This window comes from Drosophila virilis, chromosome 2 (genome assembly GCF_030788295.1).
Source record: "Drosophila virilis strain 15010-1051.87 chromosome 2, Dvir_AGI_RSII-ME, whole genome shotgun sequence".
Taxonomy (NCBI): Eukaryota; Metazoa; Arthropoda; class Insecta; order Diptera; family Drosophilidae; genus Drosophila; species Drosophila virilis.
In genome coordinates, this window is record NC_091544.1 from 23129916 (window position 1) to 23146049 (window position 16134).

The 16134-nt window shown below is 38.7% G+C and overlaps 3 protein-coding genes across 3 annotated transcripts in view; 2 read left to right on the forward strand and 1 right to left on the reverse strand.

The window, feature by feature from the left end:
• The window catches only part of LOC6629774 (uncharacterized), a 35483-nt gene that overhangs the window by 6402 nt on the left and 12947 nt on the right, over positions 1–16134 (forward strand). The window contains exon 3 of the mRNA XM_002052952.4: positions 14457–14514. Coding sequence (XP_002052988.1) covers positions 14457–14514 — 58 coding nt within the window. The remainder of the gene's footprint in view (positions 1–14456; positions 14515–16134) is intronic.
• On the forward strand, positions 3951–6278 carry LOC116649788 (polycystin-2-like). Its single transcript, XM_032432907.2, has 2 exons — positions 3951–4399; positions 4559–6278. The coding sequence occupies exons 1-2, from the start codon at positions 4008–4010 to the stop codon at positions 6114–6116; spliced, it is 1950 nt and encodes a 649-aa protein (XP_032288798.1). The 5' UTR covers positions 3951–4007; the 3' UTR covers positions 6117–6278.
• Positions 6920–11790, reverse strand: LOC26531711 (uncharacterized). Its single transcript, XM_032432906.2, has 4 exons — positions 10896–11790; positions 10673–10827; positions 10405–10618; positions 6920–10331 (listed from the first exon to the last, which is right to left on the reverse strand). The coding sequence occupies exons 1-4, from the start codon at positions 11749–11751 to the stop codon at positions 7378–7380; spliced, it is 4179 nt and encodes a 1392-aa protein (XP_032288797.1). The 5' UTR covers positions 11752–11790; the 3' UTR covers positions 6920–7377.

The following is a 16134-nucleotide window of genomic DNA, read 5'->3' on the forward strand; positions in this document are numbered from 1 at the left end:
GTTATTAATGCCAGACAGTCTAAATTCTTTGAAAGCTCCCAAGTATTATCCTCGTCTGGAAAATCCTGCCACTTCACAAAATATTCCACCTGTCCCATACGGATGCGACGACTAATTATTTGCTCCACAAAATATTCCTTATTCTCATCGAAATCGTCTAAAGAAATTCCCGAGTCCATATTGGACATTTTAAATATATACTAGTTCTATATGAACTTTAAATGAAATGTGTTTTAAATTTATTATAAAAATGTCAAAAATTTAAATGGTACTCAGATAACCGAATAGTGTATTATTGTTTTCGAGAACTGTATAATTTTGAGCTGCTTGACATTAGCTCATACCATTATTCTCAAACATTGACGAAAGATTGCTTTAAATGTCCCAAAAAATATACTGTCGCACTTTAAGCCAAATATCTTCTGTTGCAGCAAGTTTTTGGCCCACAAGAATAACTGCTTTGTATTAGTTTCATGGTTGATAATTGTTTTAAAAATACAGCTATTCACATTTTGCAACTATATCAATAAAATTTTTAATTATATGCATAAAACAAGGAGCACATGGGGCTTAAGGATATGGGTCCTTTTCCCGCTGATAGTTGCAAACCCACACAGATAGTTGCACCTCAAAGGTTTGTTATGCAAATTTCGCCTTTTTTTATGACGTATCCAGGTTGATTAAAACGAGGAGCTGTTTTTGATGTGGGTTTTTCACACAGAATGTGAATACTTTGCGATTAATTTACGGCATGGCAAAGCCAGTTTGTCAGCTCATTGAGTAAGACCAAAAAGCGGTGTTATTTATAGTCTGAAATTTATATAACTGACAGACATACATTATATACGTATATAGCCAAACAATTGCCAGGGCACCAATAAAATATATTGTGTGTATACATAACGAAGTTTTGCAGTGCGGTGCGAATACTTAATGAAAAATGATGCTGTTCACAGCACAGGCAAAGGACAGCCAGCATATTTGTACGAAAGCCCCAACAGGGGAGCAAACGCAGCTGTGCCCAACCAATAAGCTGAGGGCGTGCCAAATGTGTGTGGCACAACATAAGTACACAAAGTTGGAACATCATTTTTGTATGTTACAAAACCTACCCGAATGTGCCTAAAACATACCGGAGCCAAGTTGAATATCCTTACCGGCCTTATGACATCGTCTTTTATGGCCTTGCTTTCGAAATATCATTTATAAAAATCAAAATCACACAATAAGTCCAAATTATGTAATCAACTTATTTTCATGGTGCAATCAATCATTCCAACTAAAAATTGATTGTGACCCAAGAGGCATAATCGCTTTGCGCAAGCCAAAGTCCTTTTATAAATCTGTGTGTTGCGTGAGATCTTCGATTATTGTCGTGTCGGACAATTCCTCTTTGGCAGTTCGTTTTGTTGAATGCTACAAAAACTTTGAGCAAACACATGCTTGTACGAGTATAGCGTTCAGAAATGACTTTTTTACGTTTTGCTAATGCTACGGCTGTAAAATGTACGCTTTTTTAGATTCTCTCTTTTTTGCCTATAACTATAATATAAAAGAAACCCTTTTTAAGATATACAAGAATTGTTATGCATTTTAAATGGCGTTTGCGTTTCTTAACTTATTTGGAGATTCATAGGCAATTATTCGTTTGCTTGGAGCTTGTTTTGAATTTAATTAAAGTATGAGTTCTGCTTGTTTCGTTTGCTCCGAAGCCTTTGTGCGAACGTAGTTGGACCCTTTAACTGTACCAGAGCGCGAAATGGTGTAAATGAGCGCAACTAAATTGATTAATACTGCTGAAATGCGCTTGAAAGGCAACCAAAAGCCAGAGCACAAAGTTTGCCCACGCCCAGAACCAGCGGCGAGGCGACAGTGCATAAAAACGCGAAATGCGAAACAACTCGCATCGCATGGGGCTTGCTAAAAAATGCATGTTGAACAACAGTGCACTTGTCAGGAGTGCTTGACTGGGAGATACCCTCTAGTTTTTAAATTTGATGGTTCCAAAAAGAAAAATATTTTTCTTTTGGGCATACTGTACGACGACAGCTCGTAATGTTTTAAAGTAATGCCTGAAAACCTTGTTTTAAATATAGATACTTTGGAAATGGTAGAAAAAATCGAAAAAATATCATAGGGATATACAAACATACAGATTCTGTTGTTACGCACTCGCCCACAAAACCATTAAGCCTCTTTTTTTGAGCCTATTTCAAAGGATACAGGGTAAAAAACGCAGAAAAGCAAGCCGATTTAATGGTGACTGCTCGCCTCCCTTACGCTCGTACACACTTACAGGGGCACACCCAAGTTTTTTTTATTTTTTGCACGATGCGCAAATGTTGGGTGCAGGCATTGCAAATGTCGGTTTTCTGGGTGCCAGAGAAACACTTTAAATCTTCAAATCGAGATCTGACAGGCGCTGGACAGCTTACTTGGTTGGGGCTTGTCTATCGTCCTTCATCCGGCTTGTTAGTCTCTTGTCGTCTCTTGCAGCTTTGACCTTTTGCAGGATGTCGCCGGCACACTTTCTACATGTTTTTGTGTGAAATGATTCATTTGAGTGTGCCTAAAGTACATATGCACGTGTGTACATAGTATATCGGTCAGCACTTGATGGTTGTTGTTGTCGTGGTTGGATAGCCAGAATTCTTACATTGTTTAGTGATGAGTGGTGGCCTGGATTGTAGGTATCTGGTGACTGGGCATCGGCCTCCGTCAGTTTGCCTTTGGATTTGCTTTCACCTCGTTTCCTTTAAGTGGCCGTAAGGGGTTGATGGCATAACAGCAATCAAAGCCATGTTGACGTCCAATTCGGCCGCTCTTGATTTGTGTCGTCGCTTTTTTCGACTTAGGCTACTTGTCCGAAGTCGTGGCCGCCTTTAGGTTTTGGTGCCTACGCCTGTCAGTTACGCAACCACTTTGTAGCATGTTTTTGCAGCATTTTCCCTGTTTTTCCAAAGTATGCTTTTTCTACCTAGCTAGGCAGCACAACCTTGAAATGTTTACACGTGATTTATGGCGCGGAATTTTCGTCTACGTGGCCATTACGAAAACGCTAGTAACTAAAGTTCTGCTTTGTGACACGACTTTTTTCCGAAGACGTAAAAGCAACTAAAAAGAATTTTCAAAAATTTAAATCTATGTACTGTCTTGAAAGTTTGAATTAACCATCTTCTATTCCTATTTTGTTTGAGGCTATGATCTTAGCTTCTGCATCCTTCTAACGCATTGTTGTGGTTTCTAAGCACTGCTATGCCTATACATAAAATATTTTATATAAACTTAAGTAATATAAAAAATATAAGTGATATAAATTATTACCTTAACACCTTCACAATCTCAGCGACAGTGTGAGTAGTAAAGTAGAAAGAAGTCCTAGCTATAAAGATTTTTAAGCTTAGAAATGAGACCTCTGAAATTCTGATATGTAATAGAAACTAGGTTTCGACGAAGTTAGTTTTTCGTGGCAGTAATGGCAAGATCTTGTATCGAAGGAACCGGAAGGGTGACAAGGAAAGGCTGCCTTTGCTTATGTAGGAATCCCAAGTGATTGGGAACGAATCATGTGAAATATTTATTTTGAAAGATGCTATTTCCCGAGGAGTGTAGATTTGAAACTTAGGATCTGGGCTGGATTGCGCCTTTGGGGCGACAAGCTGAGGGTGCTGCAGCAGCTTTGCTGACTGGCACAGGCTCTAATATAGGGTTTACTGGGATTGGTTCAGGGGTTAAACACGTTCAAAAGATTCGACAAAAAGAAAAGAATTCTACAAATGTAGAGAGCAAATGAAAAAATTGTGAATACCAGCGATTGGGTGGAGACTCAATTTATATTTGCTGAGATTATATTATTTTATATTATATTATGTATATTATATATTATATATGATTATTCTGGAGATCTTAAAAAAGCATGACGATTTCTTAAATGTCAAAAAAATATGAAATATGTATTAACACAAATCAAAACAGTAGGTTTTCTTTCAGAAAAAAAATTATACATTATGGCAAAAAAGAAAACTTATTCTGAATTATTTTGGACCACAGTATTTGTGTTAATAGTGTGCATGACAACGATTTCAATATTTTCCGGATACCATCATTCCTCGGGAAACTTAAGATCAATTCTGATAACCGTGATTGCGGTCCTTATGTTTCACTATATGTTCGGAGATCCCATCAGGTTTGCGTTACTCTCACTGGAGGCTTCCATTTGGCCACCGGGTCAGCGTAAGTTCGCAACGGAAAAGGAAGCCACTCATCACAATCGCCTAGATTATTTGACGTTGCGATTGCAAAGCCTACGTGCTCACCTTTATATAATGGAAAGACATCGTGACGAGAAACTGAATTGCAAGTACAAGCATATAGCACATGATCTGTGGCTTTATGGAAGGTACTTTGTATTTGTTGTGTGCTTAGTGTTTGTAGTCTGTGATGAACATACGTATCATACTAAAAATAACATAGAGCGGCTCTTCACTGATAATCATTCTGTTTACTACGGTTTGAATGAAGTTTACGATATAAACGATGTGTATAAATTCATTTATAGCTCGCTGATAAATGCATTTCATCCTGAAATTAACCATACTGGTGTATCGGTATGGGTCCACGGCAAGCAAACAATCCTACTTGGAGTTGTGCGGCTACGTCAATTGCGACTGACCGAGCAACATTATGGTGTTTATGAGCCGGACTTCTCAGATCAATCCTATATGCCTGAGTGGAAACTACCATACGTGGACTTGCCCTATTCTAATATTTATTGGCGCATCTACCAGCCATGGGTTCACAGAAATCCGAACGTACGTGAGAACCTATGGCTGAACTTTCAACATGTGGGCTTTTTTCGTAACTACCCCGAGCTGGGAGGATATGTGGTATTATTTGCTCGGAGTCGACAGAATAGTCTCAAAATACTAGAATACCTTCAGAGCAACAAATGGCTCAATTACAACACTTCGGCGGTATTTCTGGATTTTTTACTATACAATACTGATGCAAACATATTGAATGTATGCACCTTGCGTGTAGAGCAGACTCCCTTTGGAAGCACGATCCCCAATGTGAGAGTTGAGAGCTTGAGACTGCTGGAAAATAAGCTATCAGATGTGGCAATAGTCTTGGTTATTGTTTATATCATTGTGTTTATAGAGTTTTTTAAAGCATTAACGGTGAAGTTGTGGTTAGATCCAAGCGAAATTCGCAGTGTGTGGAACATAATAGACCTCGGAATATTTATGCTCAACATCATCTTGTTAACTTTGATTATCTTACGTGAAGATAAAGTTGCATCGATTCTTAAACATATTGAGGGCGCCAGTAAAATGGAGTTTATTGAGTTAAGGCCTGCAGCTCGGCTGCACATGGTCATCAGAATGATTTTTGGCTTTCTTATCTGCATTACAACGTTGCGTTTGTGGAAGGTGCTACAATTTTCCAGTGTCTTTCAACTGTTTACCTTTACACTGCACCTGGCATGGGCAGCTGTGGCGAGTGTTGCCTTGGTCATATTCGTATTCATTTTGGGCTTTGGTGTGGCAGTTTCTACAATAAATGGCAACAACAGTTTTAACGTTTATCGGCTTAGCAAGAGTGTCGTATCTTGCATGTGCTTCGCATGTGGATTTACTATGGCTGTTAATACAGAAGATCTTTTTCATGGAGGCAAGCTTTTTGGTATTCTCATGTTTTCAATCTTGGCATTTGTTATTTCAGTGATGTTGATAAATGTTTTCGTATCTCTCATCAACGACTATTTTTCCACTGCGAAGGACCAGAGGGATACACGATTTGTACGTCGCATTAGCATTTTGCAATTTATGTATGCTGAGTGTATGCCTTTTGTATTATGGTGGCAAAAGTTTCGTATTTTCCGTAAATATTATCACCGCAAAAACAAAACTGTTTCTGAAAACATTAAACGGCAGTTGGAATTGCTTGGAGAAGATAGGCAAAAGGCGGAGAGTGACAACACATTTGTTGTCAAGAAAAAAATATCTCAGTTTGATTTGAATTTGGAACTGGAGCAATTTAGGCGGAAACAGGAACGGATTTATACAATTGGAGCTATAATCAATACTCAAATTGATATACTCAACATAATTTAAAATGCGAATGAAAATGAATAAATCAATATTAAATAAATGTGTTACTACCAATATCAAATGACTTATATACACTTTAACATAACTGCTTCCAGTCGAATGCTCGACTAGGAAATAAAAGCTCTGTATTGCGTAATCATGTCAGTGATGCCATTAAAAATATTTGTATTATAATAGGGCTTTTAGCATTTGAATCTTATATCCTAATGTATTAAATAATTAGGCTGACACTCGCTTTAACTGAATAAATAAATAATTATTTCAGTTGTATGCCCATTTGCAAAGATCTTTATAAATGTTTTATCAGATCAATAAATGTTTTATCAGATCAACGCACTTAAGCTTCGAAATACCAAAATTTGTAAATACCTAGTTTCTATTTAGATATCTTCGAAGAACTTTAAATTAAAAGCAAAAAACTTGCCTCTGGAAAACCAATATGAAACTTTTAACTTAACGATTTGCTGGGTGACGTTTCCCGTTCAAATTTATTGCCAAAGAACTTTAAGAAAAATCACTTACAACCTGTTTCACACATTCAGTAGTATCCAAACACCCGCGGTGGAAAATGAGATTTGATGATTCTTTGGGAGGAGTTTTGATTTGCTTGAAATTTATTTTCAAAGCCTTACATAAGAACTTAATGAATACGTGTTTCTGTGAAAAGTTGCCGGAAAATTTCCAACTATTTTGTTTATTATCGGTATAAAACTCATTTCCAGAGATAATTAATTAACCACTTTATACTTATATATACTATTCTAGAACCTACATGCCAAGTTTGGTGGCTTTAGCTCTTATTATTTATCAAAATTGCTTAAAAACAGGATTTTGATATCGAATTTTATCGATTACTTGGAAACGGGGCAAGTCATTGATTATCGGAAACAATCTCGATCTGCGCTGCCACTAGGAGGACCTTAAATCTCTCTAGGTCCTTTAGGTTCTGAGATCCTTGCTGTCATACGAACGGACAGGCGGACGGAGGGACAGACAGACGGGCATGACGAATCATTGAATTTTTGTTTTCTCATCATTTATTTATGCTTACGGTGCGCTCTTTCCTCTATCAGATACACTTGCACAAAACAAATTTACCCACTTTGCCCGGATCAATGAGTTTAGGATATCAATATAACAAGTTTATTTGCTTTCAAAATTTTCGGCGAGAAATGAACAGTAGTCTACACATACTGGGCTTCGTTGCACTTTGCGATTGAATTACAACAAAAATGGCAATGGCCTTAGCACATTTATATAAAACCTATCCGAGTATCAGGTGATAAAGAAAAAATTCAAAAATTAGGGTTGCAAAGTAACTACCGATTCCAATCTCTAGAAATTCAGATACCGACAATAATGAAATTTGTTGATCAAATTCAAAATATTTGATATGTGTAGAGTTTCTGTAGTAGCAGAAAACCATCGTTGTTGTGAGAATCGTTTTACATAACCAAATGCAGGTACGCTCATAAATGTTGCAGGATTCATCGGTAAAACGCCAGGGTCCCAAAATGGGTTGCATCATAAACCAGTTGATAAAATAGAACTTACAATAATATCGAAATCTATGTTTAAACTGGCTCCAACAACCGTTGGTGACTTTTACCTGATGTAATCGCTTTATAGTCACCAATTTTTCTGTCGGTAAGCAGGATACCTGAATCTTCTGAGCTCGTCGTATCCAGCTATGTATAGGGAATGTATAGCTCAGATCGTGTCGCAGATCATCCACTTGTACGGAACGACAGTACCAGGATGGATACCTGCCGGACACATCATGACTAATTGTGAGTCTACAGGGTAATTGTACTTTCTCGTCGCTTAGACGTATCATGCACGAAGTGTTTAATTTCAGATGCGGACTTATTGGATTCTGATATATAACCACCTTGTAGCGTCCCAGTGTCGATGTAAACACCAGCTTAATATTGGCTGTGGTCGAACCTATTATGTATCCGCCCGTACGCAAGTGTACAATGATATTTTCCGTGTGTGGTGGCATCTCATCGCGATCCGATTTGATGACACGTATTAAATTCTTTTTTTTATGACGCAAACGCAGCTTGCCTATTATTAACAGGGACAGAGCGGCTAGAGCCAGTAAACAGTTAAATATCAAGCAGCTTAAACTAAAGGGCGATTGATAGGCATAGCTGTGTATTTTTTTTATAGGAAATGGCTTGATCTCATACCTCTTGGCGGAAAACACCGACAAGTGCTCAACGTTGCATAGCGAATAAGGCTGACCCTGTGCCAAGTTTTGCGGATAACATCCATGTTTCATCCAGTTCGGATATTTGTTACTTGTATCCCAAACACTGCATTCTTGTGCGCTGATGCGAAACGTGTAGTGAGCGGGTGCAGTATCGAAGGAGTTAGCCTTATATACAGCTATATAAGCTATGCCCCCTTCTGTACAACGATTCTTTAAAATAATTGTCCTGCTGTAACAGTCTTTCGACACAATGCAGCTTTTATCGTGCAGATTGAGCAGGGTTGGCTCTACATTCATGGTAATTAAAACGCGAAGACTTGCTGAGGTATTCACAAAATGCACCAGCATGTTTACCTGGCCATCCAACTTAAGTCTATAGATAATCATATTATTATGGATCATATCGGACTGCTCGTACAGGAAAACCGTGTTGCCTTTGACATTACGAAGACCCAATTGATACAAGAGACTCGATTGACTTTTAAACTTGTAAGGTGCATTACGGCCAAGAATATCGACAGCCAAAACGGCAGTAGTTGGAGGAAAAGTTCCTGGTGCCCACCAAAATATATCGGACTCGAAGCACCACGCATGTATTAGCAGATCGTTCGTCCCAAGCATTTGCCGGTGAGCTTCGACTGTTGGTAGAGGTATTTTTAGAGTGCAGGATGTGCAGTTAGATGCATATTCGATAGGGGCATACGAATTATGCATTTCCACTCTGTAACTGACGTTATTCAAGACATAATTGAAGGGCTCCTCTGGTTGAATATATCGAGTGAATTCTTTGCCAATTGTATGCCATATTTTAAAGACCAAGCTAACAACGTCTAAATAACATTTAATGCGCGACGAAACCATTTTATCGAAAGGGGGCCAATCGATATAGTCTTCATTATACGGATAATCGAGAATCAAATTTTGTCTTGCCAGCTCCGTTTTCTTTACCATACAATATGCAACAATATTGGTTATTAGCATGCCCATGTCGAGACAGGTCGCTTCTGGCATGTCTAATATTTCGGTATCTTCTCTGACAAAATTAAAGGTTAATATCACTCTTTCTAAAATATTTGACATGGCGTGGGCTTCATGGCAATTTACCACTCCCACAAATGTAATGCATTTGTAAGCAATTTCGAGGGTATTCACCATTTCGAAGACCGAAAGAGTTCTATCCATTGTTATGGACCGGAAGTACCCTAACACATCATTTATCCTTTCCGGACTGGCTAATAATTTTTGCAGAAAACAGAATGCCTGCTGCCTGCGGCCATCCACTAGCATCCTAACCATGCTATGCTTGTCAAGAGTTTCAGATCCTCTGAAGTTCATGGGCTCAATCGTAAAAGAGATATTTATGAATGTGCAGGGAAACTGAAAGCCGCATATGCGAACAATTAATGGAGTGTTGCCATTTAGGTAAAGGAAAGTTTCTTCCGAATTGGTGATATCTTCATAGATGTTTCCCGTTGTATAGGTATACAGGAGCGGTTCCTGAATCATCGAAACAAAATTTTGACAACGAATATGAAACTTTGTAACACATTCCTTTCCATTTTGTGGCTCAATTACACAGTTGCCGCTTTTTAAAGGCTGTAATTGTTGCAATCTCAGTTCGGTGGTACCCTTGCCGGCTTGGTCTGCGACATTGAGTGTTACAATCAGTTCACCTACCAAATCCGTTGCCAATTTCATCACTAATCGCTGTTTGTTCTGCTTCATATCAATCCCGTTCAGTTTCCATATATAGGTGATAGGCATCTTGCAAGCGGGACATAAAGCTTGCAGGTGCAGCACTTGGTCGGTTGCGTACAGATATCCTTGGCAGTTTCTGATGCACTCTATATTTACACTGAGTGGGTCTCTATCGCCAACTACTACGATAGTTTGGCTAAAATGACTGGTGCGGGCGCTCACTAGTTTGTTAGCTACTTTTAGTGTAATTATGTTTTTTTTACCACTCTTGAGAATTTTGGACGGTATATTTAGCTTAGGATCTACAACGGCGCCAAAGAAAAGGCAGCATTCAAATATGATAAATGGTCGGCTACGCTTAAAATGCATACTCACTGGAATTCTCGAAGGTTAGGTATTGCTCATTACTGCCATCCTCTGCGCTTAAGATCCAAGTATACGTTAGTTGCTGAGGAGCGCGCACATTTCGTGCGGGCTCACGACTTTTAGAGCCATCAAGAAGTAGCCATTTACTTTTATTATTTATTTCTCTGTAGTGACCGCCGGCTATATTAGCAACCACATTACGTGCTGTCACATTTATGTAACACTGGGGAGGTACAATAATTAGAATCTGCTCCTGCTACTCGTAGACATGACATACTCTTACGAATACCCATGGACCTTTGATCTCCTTAAGCCCAAGCTTCACCGAAAGTAAAAGATTAGGGTACAGACTTAATAGCGTATCGTACCACAATGTATAGCGTGGTATCTTAAGCAACAGCTGCTCCCCGACACGTGTGGTAAAATAGTAAACTGAAATGAATGTTTTGAAGATGCCGTTGGCGCAGAGGGCGTGCGGTTACAGAAGCTGCTTTACTCACAATTTTCCCCAAAGTTGAAAATGGTCCATTGAGTTCGCATGCGTTCTAGAGGAAAGCAGCGCTCTTCCACAATTGCTTGTATGTTAATAAAGCGTTCCACATCAACCTGTTGGGGTTTCTTTGGATCCATGCAATGCTGAAAAACAACACGGGGCATACAGGGCGAAACGTTTGATTTTACTACGTGCACAATCAGCGACAAGGTTTGTACTTTGGGGCTCGAACGACTAATATTTCCAAAGTGCTCAATAACAACACTTAGCGGATTTGCACCCAGTGTAAAATGCTTCGCCTGAAACACGTAATAGCGAGCGACGTTATACGGCAGATTAGCATGTCTTCTTATACCTAGCCTCTGAAGGGTTGCTGTAAGGTTGTTTGTGTGATGGCTGCTTAATGTTTTTGAGCGTGGCAAATGTGCAATCATATAAGTTGGTGTCGATATAGTTATTTGAAAGGGTTCCGGGCCAAGCTGTTCAAAGCTTAAAACAATATATTCCTTTGCTCCATAGATTGCACGAACATTGTAACTGCACATGAGTTTTGTGGGTGCGGCGCGCCCGCAATCGGCTCCGGCTCTCTGGCGCGAGCACTCGCAGATCGTTTGACCAACATAGGGAACACAGATCTGTTTGCTGGTGCATCTATTTTTTTCTGTCGTACACAGGTTCTTTACTTGCTCACAGTATTTACCCTGGAATGCCTCCTCATAGCAGCTACAACTCGGCTTACTATTGATTACCCTACATTCTCCGGCAAAATTGCAGTACTCTGGGGAGCAACGATTTGTAAAGCTAGAAAGAGCAAATACATTACAAATTAGCAGGCTGCAAAATTCCAGCTTGTTCAAATACATGATATTTATTGAAATTCAAGTTTTTTATATATCTTCGAATATAAAATTAAAATTGCCTTTTAAAGTATTTGATTTTTTGACACTTCTGTGCTAGAATTAAGACAGCTCTTTTTGAAATATCTTCGGCAAAGCTCAGAAATTATGAATATCGGAAAAACTCATTTAAAACGACGCTTTTGTAGCACTACAATATTTTTTTTCAAGATAGATGCAACGCGCATGCTGCCTGTCGCTCTATTAAAATAAGGCTGCTCGATTCAAATTTAAATAATTCTATCAGTGTTTGAATGCTGGTGGTTGGTAGATAAGTGCAGCCAGACGTTACAGCCGGCAGCTAAATCATTTTATTGCATTACGTCTATGGCATTGCTGAAGGCAGCTCAGCTTTTTGCATTTTTGGCAATCATATTCCATTCCTGCTGCACTTAGAGCGTTCCACCAAATGGAGTAAGGCAAGAAGTAGATTTTATTCAAAAATTCATTGATGTTGCTAGTTGTTTGTGTGGGCGTGTTTCACAAATTGGTCTTGCAAAATATTTGCAGTGTATGAGGCAAATAGAAACTGTCGGCTTGCAAGCTTGACGGCTGCTCACTGTTGAAAGCTGCATCAGGCAACGCCATCAACACAGACAGACACACACACACACACACATAGAAAACCAAATTTCAGGCATTCCCTTAGGATGGATTTAAGGTGCATTGCTGGTATTGAAAAAAGGGCAGCAGTCAGAGAGCAGTCCTCTTTTGCAGCGGACTATTCCATAGAGTAGAGGTGTTTGCTGAATGTTGCAACTGAAGCGTGAACCCAAGGTATTGAATGACAAACACATTTTGCTACCTTTTAGGTTGTGTAATACGTAATAACAATACTACGGGGCTATTAAATATAAATATATATATATACCATACAAATCTAATTCAATCCCAAATCGTAGATGTATACCATATGCAGCGGCGTTAAGGTAAATTAAGCTTGATGACAATGTGACTCAACTTGATATAGATGTCTTTATCTAAAAATATGTTATAAAACATGTACAAATGGCATGTACACTGTATGTTTATGTTTAATATATATATATGCTTTACCCATAAGTCAAGTAATTGCCTCACAGAAGGAGTACTTATGAACTCCCAGCAAGACAAACGCATTAGTGGCATAACATAATAACCCACTCTTTGCCTGCTGGGCTGACTGCCAGCTTCAGATATCATAAAACTCTAGGAATACACGCACGGCTGTTAAGTGCCACGCAGTTACCCAAAAGCCGATTGCAGAGGGGTTGCGATTTGCAATCTTTGACGTTTAACATCGTCTCCCTGGATTCCTTGGCGCAATCGATTGAGGGGGTTAAGTGCTGCAAGCTGAGCTACGCTTTCAGCCTGCGGTGAACACGTTTTTGTCTAGCTTGTCGTATAGCTTTGGGCAATTTAATGTGGGCTTACTAGACGCAGGTGCACTGTTTTCTCGATGTTGATCTGGGTAAAAAAGGAAAACGTTTACAATACGAATTCCTTTAACAAGCTCCAATTAAAAATTACTGAATTAGATCGATTGATTCTTCTTATAGAGCTATCTGACATTGAGTTCGATGATGATACGGCTGATGTGCATATGTAAAGTTTTTCATAAAATAACTAAATATTTGTTCGCATGGTATCTACATATATAATAAGTTGGCCCGATCTGAATGTATTGCTTGCATCAGAAAGTCCGATCTATGCAGCGTTTCAAGACGATAGACTTTAAACTCATAGACTAGTTTGGATGTTAAGGGATTTACAAACATTTCTACATCGACTCGGCTGGTGGCGACAGACAAGAATATTTATGTCTGCCCTCTATTCGGCACATATATAATGACAAATTATTGCTCCCTTTACAAGGGTATAATTAATAACACATACCGAAATGCAATATGTATATCGAAACATACACAAATAAGTTTATTTGACGGGCTTAAAGCTGTGTTTTACGGGCTTAAATTACAATGTTTAATACAATAATCGTTGGTCATGAACAAGTAAAACTCTTATTGTTTATATTTTGTTTTGTTTTGCACTAATTTTGATAATTACTTTCAAATCGATTCTGCAAAATTCTAAAAGGCGCACACAAAAGAAAATATATATAGTGCTTTAGTGGGGACTACTCGACACTAAAGTTTCTCAGCAAATGCAATTAAATTTATGAAATAAATTTAATTCCCATTATGATTAATAAACTTAAGAAAGAAATCATATTTCCTTAGTTCATCTTTTTATAGTTGCAGAAATATTAATTTTAATTTGAAAGCTTTAAGGAATCGCAAGATCGATATCGAGACTTGATAGAAACTGCAGAACGCCGATTTATGTATCCAAAAAGTAGATTCGGTAACAGATCCAAAAAATAATTAATTTTGAAACCTTTAGTTAAAGTTTAAAAGTCGTCGTACAGTTTTATAAATAACCGAATAATTCCAAAATACATCGACCAATCCAGTTCAATGGGGTTTGTATTCAATTGTTGGGTATATTTTGGATACATAATTCGTTGTGGCTAATTCATATCAAGATGGTTAACAAGCAGCTGGTATGAATAAAAGCTGTATGGCTCATGAGCTTCATTCAATTTTATGTATGATCTTATTAAATATTTACAAATTGCAAAATTCCTGAAATTGGCATTAATTTATGCGTCGTTTCTCTGTTTGCATTTTCAGAAATACGTGAGCGAGTTATCGACTGTGCGCGATTGTGCTACTGAGTGTGTCGAAAAAGGTAGGTTTTTTATTCATTATACCTGTCGCAGAAATCATACATTTGAGTTATTTGTCCATGATAAATTTGTTTACACTAATTTTGAATTTCACAAAATGCACAAAATTCTAGTTCGAGCTATAGAGATACATCAGCATCTACGCGTTTCAATATCCACTAACTATTGTTAAAATCAAATAATTTACTTCTTTTAATCGATGTGGAACGTTAACCTTTAAGTTCCATCTATTTAACCAAATTGGTTACCCCTGCAACATATGTTGTATGGTTAGTGCTCGAAGCTAACCCAATCTTTGCACGCAACTCAGGACAGACGGAGCACCTCGATTCCATTAAGTCATTGAGTAATAAAGAGACATACATATGCATATGCAGATTTGCACCAATATTTGTCAGATGAGACACACGTACAACAACTACTTGGCGCGTCGAGGCATTGATACGCTTTTTTTTAAAGAATGGTATTTAATTTTTAAAGAAAACGCTTATTAATTGTACTAATAGTTGCACACTATATACAAAATTATATTTTTCATAGTCATTGAATTAGAATGTATATAAAAGAAAGTTTGTGCTATTTGGTTACATCACTTATAAATAGTTAAAAATCGAAAAATGAAAAATGATGAAAATCTGCCGATCTGCTTGCATGCTTGAAAGCTAATTAAAGGCATAGCAGTGCTTAGAAAGCACAACAATTAGTTAAAAAGGTGTATAAATTAAGATCATAGGCTGTTGCCTGAAACAAAAATGGAAGGACAGAATTTGTGGTGTGCTTTTATCACGGCTATTGTTGGTTCTTTTGGAAAATGACGTTCCAAAACGACATAGCTCCGCGCGGTATGGTGGATGACAGCTCCGCGGGGAGATATGACGTTCCAAAACGACATAACTCCAGGCGGTATGATGGGTAATAGCTCCGCGGCGAGATATGACGTTCCAAAACGACATAACTCCAGGCGGTATGATGGGTAATAGCTCCGCGGGGAGATATGACGTTCCAAAACGACATAACTTCAGGCGGTATGATGGGTAATAGCTCCGCGGGGAGATATGACGTTCCAAAACGACATAGTTCCGCGCGGTATGGTTGATAACAGCTCCGCGGGGAGATATGACGTTCCAAAACGAAATAACTCCAGGCGGTATGATGGGTAATAGCTCCGCGGGGAGATATGACGTTCCAAAACGACATAACTCCAGGCGGTATGATGGGTAATAGCTCCGCGGGGAGATATGACGTTCCAAAACGACATAACTCCAGGCGGTATGATGAATAATAGCTCCGCGGGGAGATATGACGTTCCAAAACGACATAACTCCCTCCGCTCGGATGGAAATAGCTCCGCGGGGAGATATGACGTTCCAAAACGACATTACTCCAGGCGGTATGATGGGTAATAGCTCCGCGGGGAGATATGACGTTCCAAAACGACATAACTCCAGGCGGTATGATGGATAATAGCTCCGCGGGGAGATATGACGTTCCAAAACGACATAGCTACTTCCGCTCGGATGGAAATAGTTACGCGGGGAGATATGACGTTCCAAAACGACATAACTCCGCGCGAAGATATGACGTTCCAAAACGACATAACTCCCTTCGCTCGGATGGAAATA